The following is a 21,343-nucleotide window of genomic DNA, read 5'->3' as shown; positions in this document are numbered from 1 at the left end:
GCCTCCCAAAGTGCTGGGATTACAGGCTTGAGCCACCGCGCCCGGCCTCAATAGCTTATCTTTTAGTCTCAGGATTGTCTTACTGATACTGGGGCTCAAAGGAGGTACAGAAATTTTTGTTTCAAAACCAGTTAATTAAAATTGTATAACAACTACTCATACTTCTTAGTTATAAATGATTGTCAAACAAAAAGAGCATCCCAAACTGAAAATAACCTTTAAAACTATCTGTCAGTCAACATTATGAAGACATACGAAACTTCACTTCTCATTTCACACCTTACTACACTGATAGAACTGTTCCCTGAGCCGTTGTGTTAAAGTCTTTTGTGATACCTATGCTATAGGAGTGCATTTGCTTCAACAATTTTATTTAAGTCGATGTATGCAAGCATAGGTTTTCTACAGAGCTACCATTTTAACCACCATTCTTTTGAAGAACTAAATAAATGCACAGAGAAAAGCACAAACAAGTTACTTAACAGCAAGTATTTATGTTTTGGTGAACCTCTTGTGTTCATATTTAGAAAATAACATTCAGATTGCGTTTTTTTATCTTTTTTTCTTTTTTTTTTTTTTTTGAGATGGAGTTTTACTCTGTCGCCCAGGCTGGATTGCAGTGGTGCAATCTCGGTTCACTCACTGCAACTTCCGCCTCCCGGGTTCAAGCAATTCTCCTGCCTCAGCCTCCTGAGTAGCTGGAATTATAGGCGGCTGCCACCACACCCGGCTAATTTTTGTATTTTTAGTAGAGACGGGTTTTCACCATGTTGGTCAGGCTGGTCTCGAACTCCTGACTTCATGATCCACCCACCTCAGCCTCCCAAAGTGCTGGGATTACAGACATGAGCCACTATGCCCAGCCATTTTTTATACTTTTCAGAATACAGGCATACCTCCTCATTTTATTGTGGTTCACAGATAGTGCTTCTTTTTTTTTTTTTTAAACAAAGCTGCAGCAGCCCTGCATCAAGCAAGGCTGTCAGCACCATTTTCACACAGCATATGCTCATTTTGTCTCTGCGTCAGCATTTTTTAGCAATAAAAAATGGTTAAGGTGTGTACATATTTTTGGATGTAACGCTGTTGCGTACCTACTAGTATAAACATAACTTTCTGTATAGTGTAAACACAACTTTCATACATACTGGGAGACCAGATAATTTGTGTGACTCACTTTATTTCTATATTCACTTTATTGCAATGGTCTGGAACCAAACCCACAGTATCTCTGAGGTATATCTGTACTTAAATATATTCAAAATTTGAATTCAAATTTTAAAATTTCAAAACCCCTAACAATAGGAAAGCCTTTTATAAAACCTTCCATCAACAAATGTGTTTGTAGGCTACTGTGGGTAGCCAACAAATTTGAGGTAAATTTTTTTAGTTATCCAGTGGCTACTTTTGTATCATTAATCATTCCATTTGCAGATCCCAAGTGTCCTTCAAGATATCACTGTACTCATGAAGCTGGTGTACATAGTGTTGGGCTAACATGGATTCATAAACTTCACAAATTTCTTGGATCAGGTGAGTTTACTAACTCTCTGCACTTTTAATAGATTTCAGAGGAAAAATAGATTTAATAGATTTCAGAAAAGTAGTTTGGAATAGAAAAATGGTAGAGAAAATCAGTGAAACCGAAAGGTTCTTTGAAAAGATGAACGACATTTGACAAGCCTTAAGCTAGACGAACTATAATCAGGAATAAAAGCAGGGGTATTACTATTGACCTTACAGAAATAAAAGATTATAAGGGAATATTATGAACAAAATGTATGCCATTATATAATCTAGATGGAATGGACAAATTTCAAGAAAAAAATACCAAAACTGACTCAATCAAGGTCTGGAAGAATTTGCTTTAAAAAGAAAAAAAGACCGGACGCGGTGGCTCACGCCTGTAATCCCAGCACTTTGGGAGGCCAAGGTGGGCGGATCACGAGGTCAGGAGATCGAGACCATCCTGGCTAACATGGTGTCTAGGTGGGAGTGCAGTGGTGCAGTCATAGGTTGCTGCAGTCTCGAACTCCTGGGCTCAAGCAGTGCTCCTGCCTCAGCCCCCAAAGTATCTGGGACTATAAGAGTAAGCCACCATGCCTGGCTAATTTTTGTGTCTTTTGTAGAGATGGGGTTTCACTGTGTTGCCCAGGCTGGTCTCAAACTCATGAGCTCAAATGATCCACCTGCCTCAGCCTCCCAAAGTGCTAGGGTTACAGGTGTGATCCACCGCCCCTGGCCATCAAAATTTAAAACTTTTTTTCCTTCAAGGATACTATTACAAAAGGGAAAACAGCCCACAAAATGGGAGAAAATATTTGTGTCATAATGGACTCTTATGGAGAACAATATAAAGAACCCTTAGCATTGAATACAGTTGGGCAAATAGCATATCTATAAGAAGATATACAACATCATTAGTCGTTATGGAAATAAGATACCACAAAACCACAATGTGGTGTCGCGTCATATCCACTGGTACAGCTAAAATGAAAAAGATGGACATTAACACATGTTGAGGATGTAGAAAAAAATGGGGACCTTTATACAGTGCTTATAGAAATGTAAAATGGTACAGTCACTTTGGATAACAATCTGGCAGTTCCTCAAATGATGACTGATTTACCACATACCTGATAGTTCCAGTCCTGAGTATATTTCCAAGAGAAATGAAGACCTGTATCCACACAAATACTGGTACATGAGTGTTCATAGCAGCATTATTCATCATAGCCCAAAAGCCACATACCCAAGTGTCCATAAGCTGATGAATGGATAGATAAAATGTGGTATGTCTATACAACAGAATATTATTCAACAATAAAAAGGAATGAAGTACTGATACATGCTACAATATGGATGAACTGTGAACAGATGCTAAGTGAAAGAAGCCAGTCACAAACAACTGTATGGCTGTTTATATGAGATGTCCAGAATAGACAAATCTACAGAGACAGAAAGTAGATTAGTTGGCTAGGTCTGGAAAGTTTGGTAGAAACTGAGGAGTGATTGCTAATGGTTATGTGGATTTCTTTTGGGAAAATGAAAATATTCTAAATTGTTATGATAGGCATACAATTTTTTTGTTTGTTTGTTTTTTTGTTTTTTCTTTTGAGAAGGAGTTTCACTCTTTTTGCCCAGGGTATGGTGCAAAAGCGTGATCTCGGCTCACCGTATCCTCCGCTTCCTGGGTTCAAGCGATTTTCCTGCCTCAGCCTCCCGAGTGGCGGGGACTATAGGTGCCCGCCACCACGTCCAGCTAATTTTTTGTGTTTTTGGTAGAGACAGTGTCTCGCCATGTTGGCCAGGCTGGTCTTAAACTCCTGACCTCAGGTGATCCACTCACCTCGGCCTCTCAAAGTGCTGGGGATTACAGGCGTGAGCCACTGCACCCAGCCAGGCATACAGTTCTTACAGTAGAAACTTACTGAATTGTATACTTTAATGGGTATACTTTAAATGGATGACTTGTATGGTACTGTGAATTACATTTCAAAAAGCTGTTACAGACCAGGCGTGGTGGCTTACACCTGTAATCCCAGCACTTTGGGAGGCTGAGGCAGGTAGATCATCTGAGTTCAAGAGTTCGAGACCAGTCTGGCCAACATAGTGAAACCCTGTCTACTACTTAAACCCGGGTGTGGTGGCATCCACCTGTAGTCGCAGCTACTCAGGAGGCTGAGGCAAGAGAATCACTTGAACCCAGAAGGCAGAGGTTGCATTGAGCAGAGACTGGGCCACTGCACTCCAGCCTAGGCAACAGAGGGAGATTCCATTAAAAAAAAAGAAAAAAAAAAAAAAAAAAAAAAAAACCTGTTACAGATTGAGTAATCCTACTCTGAAAATTTGAAATCCAAAACTCTTCTTTTTTCCATTCTTGAACCTGAGTAAGCTACAAAAGTATTTGAGTGCTGTCATGACACTCAACAGAAATGCTCATTGGAGCATTTAGGATTTTAGATTTTTAGATAAGATGTTCAACTACTAAGTATAATGCACATATTCCAAAATTAAAAAAAAAAATACAAGATCTGAAACACTTCTGATCCCAAGCATTTTGGATAAAGGGTACACAACCTGTATGGAAATAAAATCAGTGTGGGTAAGGAACAGCCTGGAAGAGAATGACCTCACTCTTCTTAGTGAAACATTTTTGCATTTAGAGACATTACCAAGGAAAATCCTACTTTGCTTCTTGGGGAGGAAATCTAGACCCCCTGGGAAAGCACATGCCTGTGTCAGAAAAGCATAGTATTTGAGAAGCAGTGTTTCCAGACAAGAACTTAATTGCATTTAACCCAATATCATGAGCGTTTTAATTTGAGACTTGTGTAAGCATCATTTCATCTATATAATGTCTTCTGTGGTAGATGAAGAAGATAAGGATAGTTTACAGGAACTCTCTACAGAACAGAAATGCTTTGTTGAACACATCCTTTGTACGAAGCCATTGCCCTGCAGGTAAGGACTCTCCCTTCCTTGTATATCAGAAAACAATTGTTCATTTCAGCAGTTCAGATATGTGCGTATCCATTACACTCACGTCCGCAGTATTCACTGCTGAATCATTTGAAAGTTGCAGACATGATACTTCTCCCCTAAGAGTGTCCTGCTCATCAGAAGCTTTCTCCTGCTCCAGGGCCACTCCACATACTGTTTCCTGACTGGAAGGTCCTTCCCCAGCCCCAGCCCCAGCCCCAGCCCCAGCTTGCCGTCTTGTCTGGGCTAACTCTTACCCTTCTTTCTCATCTTAATGTCACTTCTTCAAAGAGAACACCCTTGACTGCCCAGTCTAACTTAGGGCTCTCCTATTCTCTTATCCCTTGTAGCACATATTATACTATTTATATTTGCATTTTTTTAATGCCTGTCTCCACTACTGGAACGTATATGTTTCATGAGAGCAGAGACTGTCTGCCCTTCACTGCATTGCTGTGTTTATTTGATGTGGTTGCCTGTGTCTCCTCTTTGAAACACACTCTTCTTGGCATCCTTGACGTCTGTTCTTCCAGGTTCTCCTTCAGTCCCTTCAGCAGCCCTTTTCTCAAGTTTCCTTCTTAGGCTGGTTCCTCTGTCTCTACTTACTGCTTACAAGTGATGCTCACAACTCTCTCCTTGGGTCTTCTCTATTCTTTCTAGGTCCTTTCCTGAGTAACTTTTGCCATAATCATGGCCTCAGTGCTGACAGTTTCCACATCCATATCACCCCAGCCCAGACCACTCTGAACTCCAGATTCACATATCCAGCTGCCTGCTGGGCTCCTCCACTCAGATATCCTATAGGAACATAAAACTCCAGATGTCCCCTTAACTCATCTTCTGTCTTCCCAAAAGTCTCTCTCCTACGTCCCATTTTTCTGAAGGGTGCCATATTAGCCCAGTTATCCCCAGTAGAAACCTGGAAGGTATTCTAGATACCTCCCTTTATTCTGTTCATCAGTTACTGGATGTCTCCTAAGCATTCAGACATCGAGTATACACAAACATGAGACAAATAGCATCTACTAAGAAATAGACATAGTCTAGGTTTGGCAATACAGAGGACCACAGGGAAAACACTTGGTGGGGCACGAGAAGGATAGCAAACTGTACCAGCTTGAAAAGTGAACAGTGAGGCCGGGTACGGTGGCTTATGCCTATAATCCCAGCACTTTGGGAGGCCGAAGCAGGTGGATCACAAGGTCAGGAGTTCAAGACCAGCCTGGCCAAGATGGTGAAACCCCGTCTCTACTAAAAACTACACACATTAGCTGGGCACGGTAGCAGGTGCCTGCAATCCCAGCTACTCTGGAGGCTGAGGCAGGAGAATTGCTTGAACTCGGGCAGCAGAGGTTGCAGTGAGCCGAGATCACACCACTGCATTCCAGTCTGGGTGACAGACTGAGACTCCATCTCAAAAAAAAAAAAGAAAAAGTGAACAGGGAAAATAATAAAATCCCATGTAGGCTGGGTGTGGTAGCTTACACCTATAATCCCAGCACTTTGGTGGGGTGAGACAGGATCACTTGAGGCCAGGAGTTTGAGACCAGCCTGGGCAACATACTGAGACCCTTTCTTTACAAAAAAATTTTAAAATTAGCCAGGTGAGGCCAGGCGCGGTGGCTCAAGCCTGTAATCCCAGCACTTTGGGAGGCTGAGGCAGGCAAATCACTAGGTCAGGAGTTTGAGACCAGCCTGGCCAACATGTTGAAACCCCGTCTCTACTAAAAATACAAACAGATTAGCTAGGTGTAGTGACGGGCACCTGTAATCCCAGCTACTCAGGAGGCTGAGGCAGGAAAATCACTTGAACCTGGGAGGTGGAGGTTGCAGTGAGCCAAGATCGCACCACTGCACTCCAACCTGGGCAACAGAGTGAGACTACATCTCAAACAAACAAACAAAAATTAGCCAGTGTGGTAGCATGTACCTGTGGTCCCAGCTACTCAGGAGGCTGAAGTGGAAGGATTGTTTGAGCCCATGAGGTCAAGGCTGCAGTGAGTTGTGATCGCACCACTGCACTCCAGCCTGGGCAACAGAGACCCTGTCTCCAAAAAACCCCAAAATCCCATTTATATCAATTTCAGAAACATGTAAAATTAACAGTCCTGCCTAGGAATGAATACATAGGAAAACTGTAAAGCAAAGCAAAGACACGGTATTATGAATGTCAAGAGTAGTAGCTACTTCTCTGGGGAGTGAAAGGCTATGACCAGGGAAGGTCGCATGGGAACCCTGAAGCCTCCTGCAGTGTCCTGATTCTTGACCTGGATGCTGGTTACATAGTATATAGCCCAGTAATGTGTAGATTTCACACTGATAATAAAAAGTAAAAGTTTACAACCTTCTAGATACCAAAAAAGTAAATGGGAGCTGTGGAAGGGGAACTAGTGTGTGGACTGCTGGTTCTAAAGGGATGGAGAGAAAGAATAAGGGGAACTGGACATTATATTGAAATGGGAGTATTTGAAATGGAAGAGACATGAGTGCAGGCTGAGGGGAGGTAGATAATAGGGAGATTCTGAAACGACACAGTTAATGCTACAATTTTCAGAAGGTGTGAGAGGAGGCGGCATCCGCATTCAGGGGCAGTTGCGTGTTGTAGGCGTGCAGGTGGGATGGGCGTGGGAGCCGCTAGGAGAGCATGTTGGCAGATTGACAGTTCCCATCTGAGGTCTCAGTTTCCAGTGTCTTCACTGAAGTGGGAAGGAAGATTGAGAGAGGCATGCAGGCTGTGCATGCTAAATGATTTCCTGTGACATTGACGTCGGGCCTCATTGAGACAGACTCGGCAGCTCTGTTCATTCAACCGTTTCTAAGCACTTAATTTGTTAGAAGCGGGCTAGATAGCTGGGGCTTATGTGCAAGTTGGAGAGACACACAGATCTTCAGTGTAACGTGTAACTTTTGAGATTACAGTCAGCACCACTCTACAGTTAGAGATTCCTGAGTGACTTAGTGACATGGGCTCTAGACTTTAGTGTAGGGCTGTATGAAAGGTTTCCAGGCCACCACTTTTGAGGTTATGGTACTGACAGGATGTCCCAGGCAACTGTCAGCCCAGGCCTGAGAAGGCCATGACCTGTCATGTCTTTGCTCTTGGTTCCATTGCATTTGCTGCTTTGTAATTTAACTATGACTGTGTTTTTCCAGGCATCCGGCTCCAATTCGAGGATTTTGGATTGTCCCTGACATTCTGGGCCCCACGATGCTCTGTGTCACCAGTACCTATGAATGCCTTGTCAGGCCTTTGCTGTACGTCCATTTTCTATTCTCCGCACAGCTCTCACTAATTCTGCAGTTGTGAAAATGCACTCAGTAACCAACTTGAAGCTATACAAAAGTGTGGTTTATGCTTTGGCTTCTGACTTGAGGGTTGGAAGGATGGATATTTCTGTTCCTGCCATCTCTGTAAGGTGCATTTTAGGCATGGTTTCTGGCATCCCCTGCACCTAGCTGAGAGTCAGGAGCTTTTCTTCAGAGTGTGGGGAAAAAACACTAAAATTGAATACCAAATTCCATTATCAATATGAGTAATAATTCTCAAGCTGTGACCATGCGTCAAGCTCAGAAGTAAGCCATGTGCCTGTACTGCCTCCTGGAATCATCAGGGCAGCCCTGTAAAGACAGTACTGGCATTTCCATTTTATAAGAGTGGAAACAGGGATCAAGAGGTTAGTAAATGCTGAAATCACAGGTAACAAAATAGAGCTGGGATACAGATGCAGATCTCATTGACTCTGAAGTCCATACTCATACTCTTTAATTTCTCCGTCTGTGCCAGCCTGAGGGACATTGTAGAATATGTAAACTGGAATAAAGCTGAACTCAGGCTGGGTGCAGTTGTGGTTCACACCTGTAATCCCAATGCTTTGGGAGGCCCTGAGTTCGAGACCAACCTGGGCAAAATAGTGAGACCCCCCATCTCTACAAAAAACAAAAAAATTAGCCAGGCATGGTGGTGCACACCTGTAGTCCTAGCTACTCAAGTGAGAGGACTGCTTAAGCCCAGGAGTTTTAGGCTGCAGTGAACCATGATCATGCCACTGCACTCCAGCCTGGGTGAGAGCAAGACCCTCTGTCTTTAAAAAAAAAAAAAGCTGAACTAAGTCTTAGTCTTCTCCTTTAAGGAAGTCAGACAATTAAGCTATAATCACTGTCTTCCTTTTCCAACAGCCTTGGAAGATCATTCTGAGTTATGTAAATGCAGGAACATGAGTACCAAAAACAAAAGTCACTGGAGCTTCAAACACTAGACACCACCCCCACCCCTAAACACCCACAGTACATTCAGTAAAATAAAACCTAGTCACACTGGCTTACTTCAGAATAAATATAAATCCCAAAGAGGAAAAATAAACATTAATTGTCTGGATACTTTTTTTTTTTTTTGAGATGGACTCTTGCTCTGTTGCCCAAGCTGGAGTACAGTGGCATGATCTCAGCTCCCTGCAACCTGTGCCTCCCAGGTTCAACCGATTCTGCCTCAGCCTCCCTAGTAGCTGGGATTACAGGGGCACACCACGCCCAGCTAATTTTTATATTTTTAGTAGAGATGAGGGTTCGCCGTGTTGGCCAGGCTGGTCTTGAACTCCTGACCTCGGGTGATCCACCCACCTCGGCCTCCCGAAGCGCTGGAATTACAGGTGTGAGCCACTGTGCCCAGCCAATTATCTGGATACTTTCAGATCATATTTCTGCTAGCTCCCTGAAATACAAGTTGTCTATAAAGTAATGCTATTTGATGAACTTTCACTTTTTTTTCTTTTTTTTTTTTGAGATAGTGTCTTACTCTGTTGCCCAGGCTAGAATGCAGTGATGTGTTCTCAGCTCACTGCAACCTCCGCCTCCTGGGTTCAAGCGATTCTCACGCTTCAGCCACCTAAGTAGCTGAGATTACAGATGTGTGCCACCACGCCCAGCTAATTTTTATATTTTTAGTAGAGACAGGGTTTTACCACGTTGGCCAGGCTGGTCTCGAATGCCTGACCTCAAGTGGTCCACCTGCCTCAGCTCCCAAAATGCTGGGATTACAGGCGTGAGCCACCATGTCCAACCAAACATTCACATTAGAATTGTTGCCTTCAGAGTAAGTCACTTGCCATGCTGCTAAAGTTTGTGAGATCTTTTAAGCTCTTTCTGAAGTTTGAGTATTTGCACTTGAGTGAATCGTTTTTAGAAATCAAATTATATAGAACCAATATGGTATATACAGCAGTTTTCTGGCTTAATACTGGTTTTGATCAACTCTAAACCTAACAAATTAGTAATTTATGTTTGTGGCTCTGGCTTATAAACTGGCTCTCAAGTCCTTTGCCAAGAATGCATGCTAGGTGTTTGTGCTGCCTTAATCTTTTAGAAAAGAACCAGAAATGGCAGTCAGAAATGCTTTGACAAATTAGGGGCATTGGAAGAATAAGGGTGTAGCTTCCCAAACATGCATTTTCAAGGTGGCAAACATGCATTCTTGCACTTTTACAAAAGTAACACCTTATTTTGTATTCTGAAAGTTCTGGATTAATGTGGTTTCTGCTTTCCTGTAATATAGTAAATCACTCCATGGTAGAATTCAATTTACTTATCTATTTTGCAGAAGTACAGTCCATCCAGCGTCTCCTCCCCTGCTTTGTACTCGAGAAGATGTTGAAGTGGCAGAGTCTCCCCTCCGTGTTCTGGCTGAAACCCCAGATTCCTTTGAAAAGCATATTAGAAGCATTTTGCAACGTAGTATTGCCAATCCAGCGTTTTTGAAGTATGCAACCTTGGGCACAGTGGTTTTATGAATGGGTTCTCTTCTGTCTTCATAATTACTGTGCATCCTTTCTGTCCTCATCTGTTTCATACACTTTTTACTGTGATGGATTTGGAAGAAACTGGATATATTTAATCAGCTAGTGAATGGGGAACAGGGGGGAAGTGGCACCTGAGAATGATAAACAGGAAGTGTTTAAAAAGAAGTTAGGCTGGGCCAGGCACGGTGGCTCACGCCTGTAATCCCAGCACTTTGGGAGGCCGAGGGGAGGATCACGAGGTTAGGAGATCGAGACCATCCTGGCTAACACAGCAAAACCCCGTCTCTACTAAAAATACAAAAAAAAAATTAGCTGGGTGTGGTGGCATGCGCCTGTAGTCCCAGCTACTTGGGAGGCTGAGGCAGGAGAATAACTTGAACCTGGGAGACAGAGGTTGCAGTGAGCCGAGATCACACCACTGCACTCCAGCCTGGGCGACAGAGCAAGACTTTGTCTCAAAAGAAGTTAGGCCGGGCACGGTGGCTCACACAGCTATAATCCCAGCACTTTGGAAGGCCGAGGCAGGCAGATCACCTGAGGTCAGGAGTTGAAGACCAGCCTGGCCAACACGGTGAAACCCCATCTCTACTAAAAATGCAATAATTAGCCAGGCGGGGTGGTGGGCACCTGTAATCCCAGCTACTCGGGAGGCTGAGGCAGGAGAATCGCTTGAACCTAGGAGGCAGAGGTTGCAGTGAGCCGAGATAGCACCACTGCACTCCAGCCTGGGTGACAGAGCGAGACTCCATCTCAGAAAAATAAATTAAAAATATAAAAAGTTTACAAAGCACCTGTGACTTGAGTCTATTTTCAGTTGTTTTACTCAGCTAAGGAAAATAAAGGTAGAAACTTTGTTTTTAAGAGCTTCTGAAAAGGACCTAGCCCCTCCTCCTGAAGAATGCCTTCAGCTCCTCAGCAGAGCCACCCAGGTGTTCAGAGAGCAGTACATTCTCAAACAGGACTTGGCCAAGGAGGAGATTCAGCGGAGGTATGATGTCCTGTGCTCACAAACCATCGATCCCTGGCTGGTAGCTGATGCTGTGTCGTAGCCTAGACCTGGCTTCTGAGTAAACTCTATTCCTTTTTGTTCTTGAAGGGTCAAATTATTATGTGACCAAAAAAAGAAACAACTAGAAGATCTCAATTATTGTCGAGAGGAGAGGTAAGTGTCAAAAAGAAGAAGAAAATAATAGGTCAGTAGGGCTGGAACCATATTCTTACCCTAAGATGCTGAGCCACATTAGTTGGTTTCAGCATCAAGGTGTGGACCCCAAGAGTCTCTTGTTTCTTATATCATTAGGAAAAGTCTGCGGGAAATGGCTGAGCGTTTAGCTGACAAATACGAGGAAGCTAAAGAAAAACAAGAGGATATCATGAACAGGTCAGTGGGCTGTATAACATTTAGTTACCTACTCGGGTACTAACAGTGATATTTAAGAAAATGGGCATTGGCAGGTGCTTACATACCTACACAGTTGAACTGATCCCCCTACCTCTCCTCTGAAGAATATGTTGGGGAAAACATGAGGCTCTCCCCTAACCCTTCTTATGGGGCCTACTTCAGAGACACCAGATCCATGAATTATGAGCTTGTGATTATGTTTCTCCTAATTAGCAGAGACCTTAACTTGACATGTTTGCTTGCCTCTTCTAAAGGATGAAAAAAGTACTTCACAGTTTTCACTCTGAGCTCCCAGTTCTCTCTGATAGTGAGCGAGACATGAAGAAAGAATTACAGCTCATACCTGATCAACTTCGACATTTGGGCAATGCCATCAAACAGGTAGGAATAGATCCAAACTAGCTAAATTTGGTAATTTTTCTTAAAAGCACTTATTCTACAGAAAATTTTACAAAAATGTAAAAAGAACAGATTCAGATAGATAAAATGTGTGGCAAACCACTGCCAAAATATCTATTTTGATATTAAGGTTACTATGAAAAAGGACTATCAACAGCGAAAGATGGAGAAGGTGTTGAGTCTTCAAAAACCCACCATTACTCTCAGTGCCTACCAGCGGAAGTGCATTCAGTCCATCCTGAAGGAGGAGTAAGTAAATACTTCCAGTCAGCTATTACTGTGAGAGAGTTTTTCCTTTACAGTATGCCACAGTCAGCCTGTCTTAATAGAAACCTGGATCTTGGTATTTGCATGTCAAGTAATTACTGGGCCGAGAGCCACATGATACATAGGGGCTTAAGAAACGAGTATGGTGGGAGGATTGAAAGTGATGACCTTCTAGTAACATGATTTTGTTGTGTGGCCAAAGGTATTTTACAGTAATTATGTTCAAAAATATTTCCAGTACTTGCACCATTTGTCACCTTAAATGAACAGTGAACACTATTGCTATCCATCTGAAACCTTCAGCTGTTAATTTTAGCAAAGCAGTTCTTAGATATTTCAGCATTACCAGTTTGAATTCTTAAGAATCCATATAAATGGTTTATTATATTTCCAAAAGTGACTTTACAATTTTACAGGGGTGAACACATAAGGGAAATGGTGAAGCAAATCAATGATATCCGCAATCATGTAAACTTCTGACACCACCAGGAGCTGACTCACACCTGAAGTAAACACCACTGAAGGCTTAAACCCATATTGTAAAGCAGGTAGCATTATCTGATTTATAAAGAGGCATTTTGGATGACCTTTGCTGTGGTTGTTCATCTTTTTAAATATTTTGTTTTATAATTATTGAATAAATGTTTTTATTTAAAATTTGGATTGTGCTTTATAACACAAGCCTACAGTTGTGTTCAGCAAGGAGTCAGGATTATTTCACACTGCACACTGCCAGAACCTCCCTGAACCCTATTGAGTGTATCTGAGCAAGGTATTCTTTTTTTTTTTTTTTTTTTTTTTTTTTTTTTGAGACGGAGTCTCGCTCTGTCGCCCAGGCTGGAGTGCAGTGGCCGGATCTCAGCTCACTGCGAGCTCCGCCTTCCGGGTTTACGCCATTCTCTTGCCTCAGCCTCCCAAGTAGCTGGGACTACAGGTGCCCGCCGCCTCGCCCGGCTAGTTTTTTTGTATTTTTTAGTAGAGACGGGGTTTCACCATGTTAGCCAGGATGGTCTCGATCTCCTGACCTTGTGATCCGCCCGTCTCGGCCTCCCAAAGTGCTGGGATTACAGGCTTGAGCCACCGCGCCCGGCCCTGAGCAAGGTATTCTTGTGAGCTGTGTTTTAAAGGAGCAGCACCAGAAACATGGCTCTGAGAGGGATAGAACCTAGGATTCAAAGGAAAAGGCCACACAGTGTACTCGGCAGCAGCTTTTTTAATGTGAACACTTTCTTTTTAAGGACACACCTTCAGTACAGTTAACAAATGGTTACACCTGAAATCTGCTGAGAGCAGAGCTCAAGATCCACAACTGCAAAGGCCACTGCTGGCTCACTTCCTCACAGGCTGTATTACCTTTCAGAGCTGAGTGAGGCTGTGCTCTACCTCCCAACACTTGTTACTGAGTGGACATGAGGTGCAGGTTTAGCACCTTAAAGGGAGAAAAAAAGAAATAGGTTAGTATGCAGAATGTGATTTTGTCCTCACTTTGCCTTAAGTCATCTTTTTATACTTGCGATGTGAGTTCTGAAAGGTAGTACTATACCTGTTTAGAAATGGCTGAGTGACTGCCAATTAAAAGCTACATGATAAGATAGGTTACAGGTAAGAGGTAAATCAGGTTAGACATGCATGAGAACATGTATGCACAGACTGAACATAAGCACAGGAACACTCAAGAAACCCAACTGATCTTTTCTTTTGCCTTCTACATCAGTTCCCATTTACGCTGAAAACCCAATGGAAAGAATTGTTTCCTCCCTGGACAGTGACACAGTAGTTTGTTGCATACCAGAAGCACATTGTTAAACAAAACTTAGAGTCTCAGTTTGGGTTTTTCTACAGTATTTTTCTCAATAAAGTGAATTCCAGCAGTTTGCATTTGTCACAGTAGAGACCACTAAGCATTCCCTAATTGTGATGATTTTATTACCCAGTACTGTCTTCTGGAGAAAAATTATCTGTAAGGTGCTCAGTCTCAGCAGAACACTTCACTGCAAGCTCTAGTTCAGTCAGTTCAGAAAGGCTGTGAACTGCCCACCCTGATTTGCAGCACTAATTTTAATAATCTGAAGACAAATTCGCTTGGGGCTTATCCAAGGGACTAGTCTTAAACCTACGTAATTTAAATGGATTGCATTTTATAATTAAAATCCCCTGTAACTCAATAGTTATATGTTTCCTTTATCTAAACCATATAGCACTCTTTATAAAGGGACTTCAAACCAATTTAAATAACGTTTCATGCGCGGCAAGCCTTTAGTACTATTTCCATAATTAGTATTTATTTTTAAATTCATAATCATGAATGCAGACTACAATAATAACCCAAGAGATGAGGTATGTAGTACTTATCATTTGTCCTATGGAAGACAGACGTACAGAAGTAAAGATCTTTAGGGCAAGTCCATAGTGACCTCATTTATAACAAAGACAATTCACTTTAAGTTGATGGTGGCTTTCTGTGAACAAAACAATCTACCTAGTTCACGAACTCCCAGAAGGCTCTTTCAGGTACCTTACAGTTATGCAACCAATCTCAAAAATGATTTGAAAACCATTTTACTTTTGAACCTCCTGGATGATGATCCATCCAGTAGATCTTCCTGGGAGAGTACTCTCAGCAAGTATTGGTGAACATGAATCAATCCTTTGTGCTTTCTGTAGCACTTCATAAAGTTATGGCAAAGACTTGTTTCATGGAGGCTTCTCACACAGGAAAGGAATCTAATGCTTGTAAAATGGCAAGGCAGATTTCCACACTGATCAGTATTCTAACTGGCTTTCCATAAGCATTGTCACTTACATTCCAGGTCTGGACTTAAAAATACAAAGTATCTGTCAACCTAGTTACCATTTTTGTATTTGACACATTTGAAACAAGTAGTACTTAAGCCTAATGATCCAAGTTGGAAAATAAGCAGATTTATAAATGTATACTAGAGGTTCTCAGACAAAGCTTGTTTTATTAATGTTTTTCACTGATCCAATAACTAGACTAAAACACTTCAAAAGAGTAGATGGTACCAGTTCGGCTTTATCCTGGTACCTGTGGGCCCATGAAGATCATCTAAGTATGCAGAAAAAGTGCTTCCCAAGTTTCTTGTGCTTTTCCTTTAACCTTCAGCTCCCAGTATATATAGCCCCAGCCAAGTTTTCAGATCCTCATCAATTCACTTCCTCAATTGGTTTTGTTTGCCACAGTCCTATGGTTCTCAGGTAAGTTTCAGTAGCATTTAAGGTCCTCCAAAGCAAGATAAAATGGTAAAAGGGAAACAAAAATGTACTGAGTGAGGGAAATACAGTCAGTAGCCAATGGCCTGCTCCAAACCTTCATATTTTAATATAAAATATTCATACAGCATACTACACTTCTGTCTGCTAACTGAAGACTGTTACTGATGAGCTCTACACAACAGATAAAGCAAATTCTCTCTTCCAATATCTATGAACAGAAAATTCCAAACACTACTGGGATGTCGCTTTAGGGTAGGGAAATGTATTCCAAAAATCTATGTTGGAGAAAGCAGGCAAGGAAACAGCACCTTTTCCATCACCGAATCTGATCCCACGCCTGTTGGAATCAAGCCTGGAGTTACCAGTGTTCGCATTTGAAGGTCTCTGGGCTGCAGATCACCCCGTTTGCTGTTTCCTGTGCCGCACAGTCTTCTCCCTCTAGAAGTAAGCATTTCTCCAGTCTTCCTTTTGTTGTGACTTCTCTTTCTTCAGTTAAGAGTTAAATAATAATTAATGTTGCTCTAAAGATGAGTTAAAAACCCAAAGTGCAGGCTAGAATCCTGCCATCAGGGTGTCATGTCTCAGGAAGCTGGTTAATGTCTGTCAGTTTAGTATCATTCAGAATTGCCCGGATTCTCTCCAAGGAGTCCGCTTGCCGGATCCGCTCTAACTGCACCTGGAGAAATAATGTCACGTGAGGTAAGTACAGGTGGCTCCTGCCTAGATTTTCTGAACTGTGACTGGTTTAGCTGAGATGCAGTAGATTAACTCACCAGAGTAGCAGTCACTTCAAAAGAACAATTAAAAATTTTAAAATAATTCCCCAAAGCTATTACATAACAGACTTGGATTTTTTTTGAGACAGTTTTGCTTGTCACCCAGGCCAGAGTGCAATGGTGTGATCTCGGCTCACTGTGCAACCTCCACCTCCTAGGTTCAAGAGATTCTCGTGTCTCAGCCTCCCAAGTAGCTGGGACTACAGGCACCCGCCACCACACCCGGCCATTTTTTTTTTCTTTCTTTTCCTCCAGACAGCATCTTGGTCTGTCGCCCGGGCTGGACTGCAGTGGTGCCATCTCGGCTCACTGCAACCTCCACCTGCCGAGTTCAAGCAATTCTCCTGTCTCAGCCTCCCCAGTAGCTGGGATTACAGGCACATGCTACCACACCCGGCTAATTTTTGTATTTTTAGTAGAAACGGGGTTTCACCATATTGGTCAGTCTGATCTCGAACTCCTGACCTCAGGTGATCCACCCACCTCAGCCTCCCAAAGTGCTGGGATGACAGGCGTGAGCCACCGTGCCTGGCCCAGACTAGGATTTTAAAGTCTAATGTGTTGGGATTATGGAGACAAATGAGACCTGACTCCTGACCCTGAAGAATCCACAGTTCCAGGTTGGATGCGGCAGCTCACGTCTGTAATCCCAGCACTTTGGGAGGCTGAGATGGGTGGATCACCTGAGGTCAGGAGTTTGAGACCAGCCTGACCAACATGGTGAAACCCCGTCTCTGCTAAAAATACAAAAATTAGCTGGGTGTGGTAGCATGTGCCTGTAATCCCAGCTACCCAGGAGGCTGAGGCAGGAGAATCACTGGAACCAGAGAGGCAGAGGCTGCAGTGAGCCGAGATCACACCACTGCACTCCAGCCTGGGTGACAGAGCAAGACTCCTCAAAAAAAAAAACAAGAATCTGAAGTTCCGTTGGGGGAAAAAAACTTAGTTTTAGCACAATATTCTAAATGTCATTATGTCATTACAGGCATTCATGGAGTGCCCAAGGGAGCATGGCAGAGGGAGGGGCCGCTTTGGCCCAGCTCAGGGACCTAGAAGGGCTCCATGGAATGGACAAACCTACGCTGAGCCTTGAAAGAAAGGAGTCAGGAGGGGATGAGAGGAGGATGCTTACCAGACGGAAGACCACACTGCGGGCGAGGAACCACAAGCAGTGAAACATGAGAATGTAAAACAAGGCAGAGAGATGAGCAAAATGCAGGGGTAGGCCTGGTTGGGAAGAGTCTTACATGGTATGCTAAGGAGTTGATACTTTACTCATAAGGAGGCAAAACTGGCAAGGTACAGAGAAAAAGAAAAATGGGCCCAGTGTGAAGAACACACCAGGTTTCTGGCCTGAATGATGAGGCAGACATTTGGGGTGGAGGTAGGAGCAGCCAGTCTCTAAACCTCTAGCTACTGCCAGTGGTCAAGTCAGGGATTGGCAAGGTTCTGTCCCCCAAAACTGCCTTCGTGCTGTGTATGTGGTTCCCCAAATGCCTCACCTGAAGGGTCTGTGAAAGCTTTACAAAATCTCTCTGGACTTGCTCACTGACATCTAATTCTGTCTGTAATCTCTGAGCTTTGTTCTTCTCTTCAAACATTAGTTGTTCAACGGTAGCCTAAAAAATACAAGTTTTGAATGAAGATTAATGCCAACGGGCCGAATTAGTTAGGAAATCTAGTAACTTGTAGTTACCAACTACTAGGGCAGAAAGGCGGGTGGATATCCATCATACTCCTATACACGACCAATCTCCTTATCTATAGGGCAAGTGTGCAAGCCATCTGGACTGCTTGCTCTAGGTCCTAAGATGAACTAGGTATGAAAAGCCAGAGGAAGAAATGGATTAAAGTGCTGCCCTCCCCCACCCCCAGCAGCTGGTGACAGTGACAATCATCATCAAAACAGTTGCTGAGATGAGAATCTGTCACAGCGACAGGGATGCATACAGGATTTCCTCTGACAACCTCCACAGTCAAGCATCCACCAGGAAACTTAGTAACTACACCCCAGGCAGCCCCAGCTATCCCCAATCTCTCTCACAGAAAACTTCAGCAGGATGTGTGGGAGCCTTTCTAAAAGCAAGCAGTTCAACAACACTGTCTGTGCTTTAAGGTCTGACCCCTCAGCTCACTACCCCCACAACATGCACGTTTATTCTAACAGAACTAATCAAAATGTAGGCGGCAAAGCCGGTTTGATGCCATCTCTCTTAGGATTTGATACATCAGTCAGATGGAATGATATTTTCAAAGCTGCTTCTAACTGGGCAGCGCCCAGGCTTGATCAATGGCCCTGATTGCCCACCTACTATCTGAAGCTAGCCCATGACACAGGCCTTCAGACCTGGCAGAAAAGATTTAACCCAGCTGGAACAGATCAATTCGTTTAATTTTTTTCTTTTCACAAGCTGTCAGTCTTGCCAACTTTTTAAAAGGTGACACTTCAAAGCACCAGTATTTTTTCTTAACGTGCAAGATGTGATCCTACCTTCTTAGCCCTACTTTTTAAAATTAAATGACCAATGAAAATACTACCTTAGCAGCAGTCTCTTTTTTTAGCTGCTCTTCCAAACTGATCTTTATTTCCTGAAGACTCTCAAGCTGTTGAGACTTCTCTCTTAATGTGGACTCCAACTGTGAAAACAGAAAAGGCTGAGACACAAACTCCCTCAGGGCCCCAGTGCACTACCTAAACGAGCCTAGAGCCCGGAGAATTGCACCAGGACACTCAGGCTACACTGGGAATACTCTCACCCTTTCAGCTCTGTGGACCCCTCTGTGTTCTTTCTGAACGATTCTTTCATTAACCATTATTAGGCACCTACTATATTCTAAGGCCTCAAAATGGAGAAACCAGGGGAAACAGACGTGTGAAGCATGAAGGAAGCAGCATTTAATTCTGCCAGACAAGTTACAAAGGACTTCCTAGGGGCGATGATATTTGACTCCTACATTTTTACAGGGCAAAGACAGGGGTGACAAGGGGAGAAGACGGAGAGAGACTCCAGTAAGAGGGAATGGACGGCACGCATTAAAAACACATGCAGGAACGGTGGCATGTTCGGCTGGCCTGTAGCACGGCACATTGGGAGCCACAGGCACTGAGGCGGAGAGGCAGTGTGAGGCAGGAGAGCTCTGGCTGGGCTAAGGATACGGACTTGATCCTGTAAATAAAGGAAACCACTGGAGGGCTCTCCACTAGACTGAGACGCGAACAAGTATAATGTTTAAATATCACCTTGATTTCAAAATGGAGATGAATTAGGGACAAATTTTGGAGGCAGGGAAGTAAGTTAGGCTATCACAATAAGCCAGGTGAGAGTGAAGTCTGAACTCGGAGAGTGGCAGCTGGAAGGGAAAGGATGAGATGTATTTCAAGCACTGGTAATTTCTGCTCGTGCAACCTCAGAAGCAAAGTGGAGGCAGGAGACAGACTGCAGCGGCTGGAGGGGTGGCTGGGAAGTCAGGCAGTGGACATGATCAAGACTGTGGCAACAGAGGCAACAAGAAAGATTGGTAGCTTGAGAGAGGAGTGTCATCCAAAGACTGGCCTGTTTCCTTCTGAATGGGAGACACCTGAGCCTGTTCATGCATAATGGAAAAGACCAGCCAAGAGGCAGAAGTTCAAGACCCAGCGCGGCGTGGGGACATCTGGAGAAGTCCGGAGACACTCAGTCAAAGCACCTATGCAGTGACACACTGTGCTCAGAAGCAGGCCCTCATTTTCTCTGAAGAAAAAGAGAAGGCTGGGAATAAAAGGAGAACCTGTAATTGAGGAGCCCAGGAGCTGAAGGTGGCCCTGCCTGATGCCTGAGGAGTGAGGCCAGCATCTGCTGAGAGTGAGGAGGCTGAGGTGAGATGACTCTGAAACCGCCACTGTGAGGAATGGAGGAGACGCAACTTACAACACATGGAAGCCTGCATGAGGAGCACCGGAGGCCCATCTGGCAGCATGAGCAGGCAGTGTCACCACGTCTGGTGGCATCAGCAGCTAGGGACAGCAGGACTAGTCCAGGGTTGGGCAGTGGTCAGGGGAGGGCAGCAGCAGGACAAGGAGTGAAAGACCGTAGGGGCAGGTGTGGTGGGAGATGAGGGGAAGAGGCAGGCCAGTAAGATGCGACCTAGGGGAAAGCAAGCAAGCAAGCCATGAAGCCACTAAAACCAGGATAAAAGGGGAAGTTCAGAGAAGTGGAGGTCTGAATGAGGCGCTCCTATGGATAGGCCTGCAGGATGAAGAGCTGGAAGGATGGCAGATTGTGGTCAAGGAACTTAAGGCTGCAGTGAGATGTCACAGTTGGGCAAAGTGCAGCCCAGTGTGTGGGAAGGGAGAGCAGGGTGGAGGTGAAAATCTCTAAATCAAGGAACGGTGAGGTCAGGAAGTTGAATGGGGTTACTATGAAAGGTACTGATGATGTCTAAGAGGACTAAGCCAGCTAGAAAACATCATCTCTTGTTTGTAACATTTTTACACATATTTCTACTGTACCTCTAAGCATATAACACGTTATGACCATGCCTTGCCTATCTTCTCCCTACACTGGAAACTCCAAGCCACAGTCACAGCTTAGCCTTGCCTCCTCCAGTTTAACACAGCCTGACACGCAGGGCACTCTCAGTAAGTCACCATCACACCCTTACCCCATGGTTTTCTTCCCACAAGACAGGCAGGGCCCACGCCTTAACTATTTTTCATTCGTTGGGTCTACCATAGTAAGAGTCAATAAATAACCAGTGGTTGCTGATAGAATTAATTTGAAACTCACGACTTACCTGTCCTTTTTCTACTTTTATTCTTTCTAATTCAGCTTTTAGGCTAGAAATGGAAGCTAGAAGGAAAAAAAAATGAGACGTATTAGCATTCATCTATTATTTTGCATGAAATTTTTTTTCTTTAAAATTTTAGCCGGGCGCGGTGGCTCAAGCCTGTAATCCCAGCACTTTGGGAGGCCGAGACGGGTGGATCACGAGGTCAGGAGATCGAGACCATC

General features: G+C 43.7%; 2 protein-coding genes across 2 annotated transcripts in view; one reads left to right on the top strand and one right to left on the bottom strand.

Annotated features, from left to right (window-relative positions):
* NUP88 (nucleoporin 88kDa) overlaps window positions 1–14,507 on the top strand; it is a 35,669-nt gene extending 21,162 nt beyond the window's left edge. Inside the window, exons 8-18 of the mRNA XM_011958406.1 lie at window positions 1,435–1,533; window positions 4,374–4,464; window positions 7,636–7,737; window positions 10,076–10,234; window positions 11,137–11,262; window positions 11,371–11,436; window positions 11,575–11,655; window positions 11,931–12,057; window positions 12,206–12,324; window positions 12,759–13,114; window positions 13,440–14,507. Coding sequence (XP_011813796.1) covers window positions 1,435–1,533; window positions 4,374–4,464; window positions 7,636–7,737; window positions 10,076–10,234; window positions 11,137–11,262; window positions 11,371–11,436; window positions 11,575–11,655; window positions 11,931–12,057; window positions 12,206–12,324; window positions 12,759–12,822 — 1,034 coding nt within the window. The 3' untranslated portion in view covers window positions 12,823–13,114; window positions 13,440–14,507. The remainder of the gene's footprint in view (window positions 1–1,434; window positions 1,534–4,373; window positions 4,465–7,635; window positions 7,738–10,075; window positions 10,235–11,136; window positions 11,263–11,370; window positions 11,437–11,574; window positions 11,656–11,930; window positions 12,058–12,205; window positions 12,325–12,758; window positions 13,115–13,439) is intronic.
* A 1,150-nt stretch (window positions 14,508–15,657) lies between these two features.
* RABEP1 (rabaptin, RAB GTPase binding effector protein 1) overlaps window positions 15,658–21,343 on the bottom strand; it is a 99,910-nt gene continuing 94,224 nt past the window's right edge. Inside the window, exons 15-18 of the mRNA XM_011958624.1 lie at window positions 21,126–21,181; window positions 18,891–18,989; window positions 17,855–17,971; window positions 15,658–16,252 (exon numbers count right to left, since the gene is read on the bottom strand). Of these exons, the coding sequence (XP_011814014.1) occupies window positions 16,151–16,252; window positions 17,855–17,971; window positions 18,891–18,989; window positions 21,126–21,181 (374 nt within the window). The 3' untranslated portion in view covers window positions 15,658–16,150. The remainder of the gene's footprint in view (window positions 16,253–17,854; window positions 17,972–18,890; window positions 18,990–21,125; window positions 21,182–21,343) is intronic.

The sequence above is a fragment of the Colobus angolensis genome, unplaced genomic scaffold (genome assembly GCF_000951035.1).
Source record: "Colobus angolensis palliatus isolate OR3802 unplaced genomic scaffold, Cang.pa_1.0 Scaffold47, whole genome shotgun sequence".
NCBI lineage: Eukaryota > Metazoa > Chordata > Mammalia > Primates > Cercopithecidae > Colobus > Colobus angolensis.
Note: the sequence above shows the minus strand (reverse complement) of the source record. Positions and strands in the feature narration are given on the sequence as shown.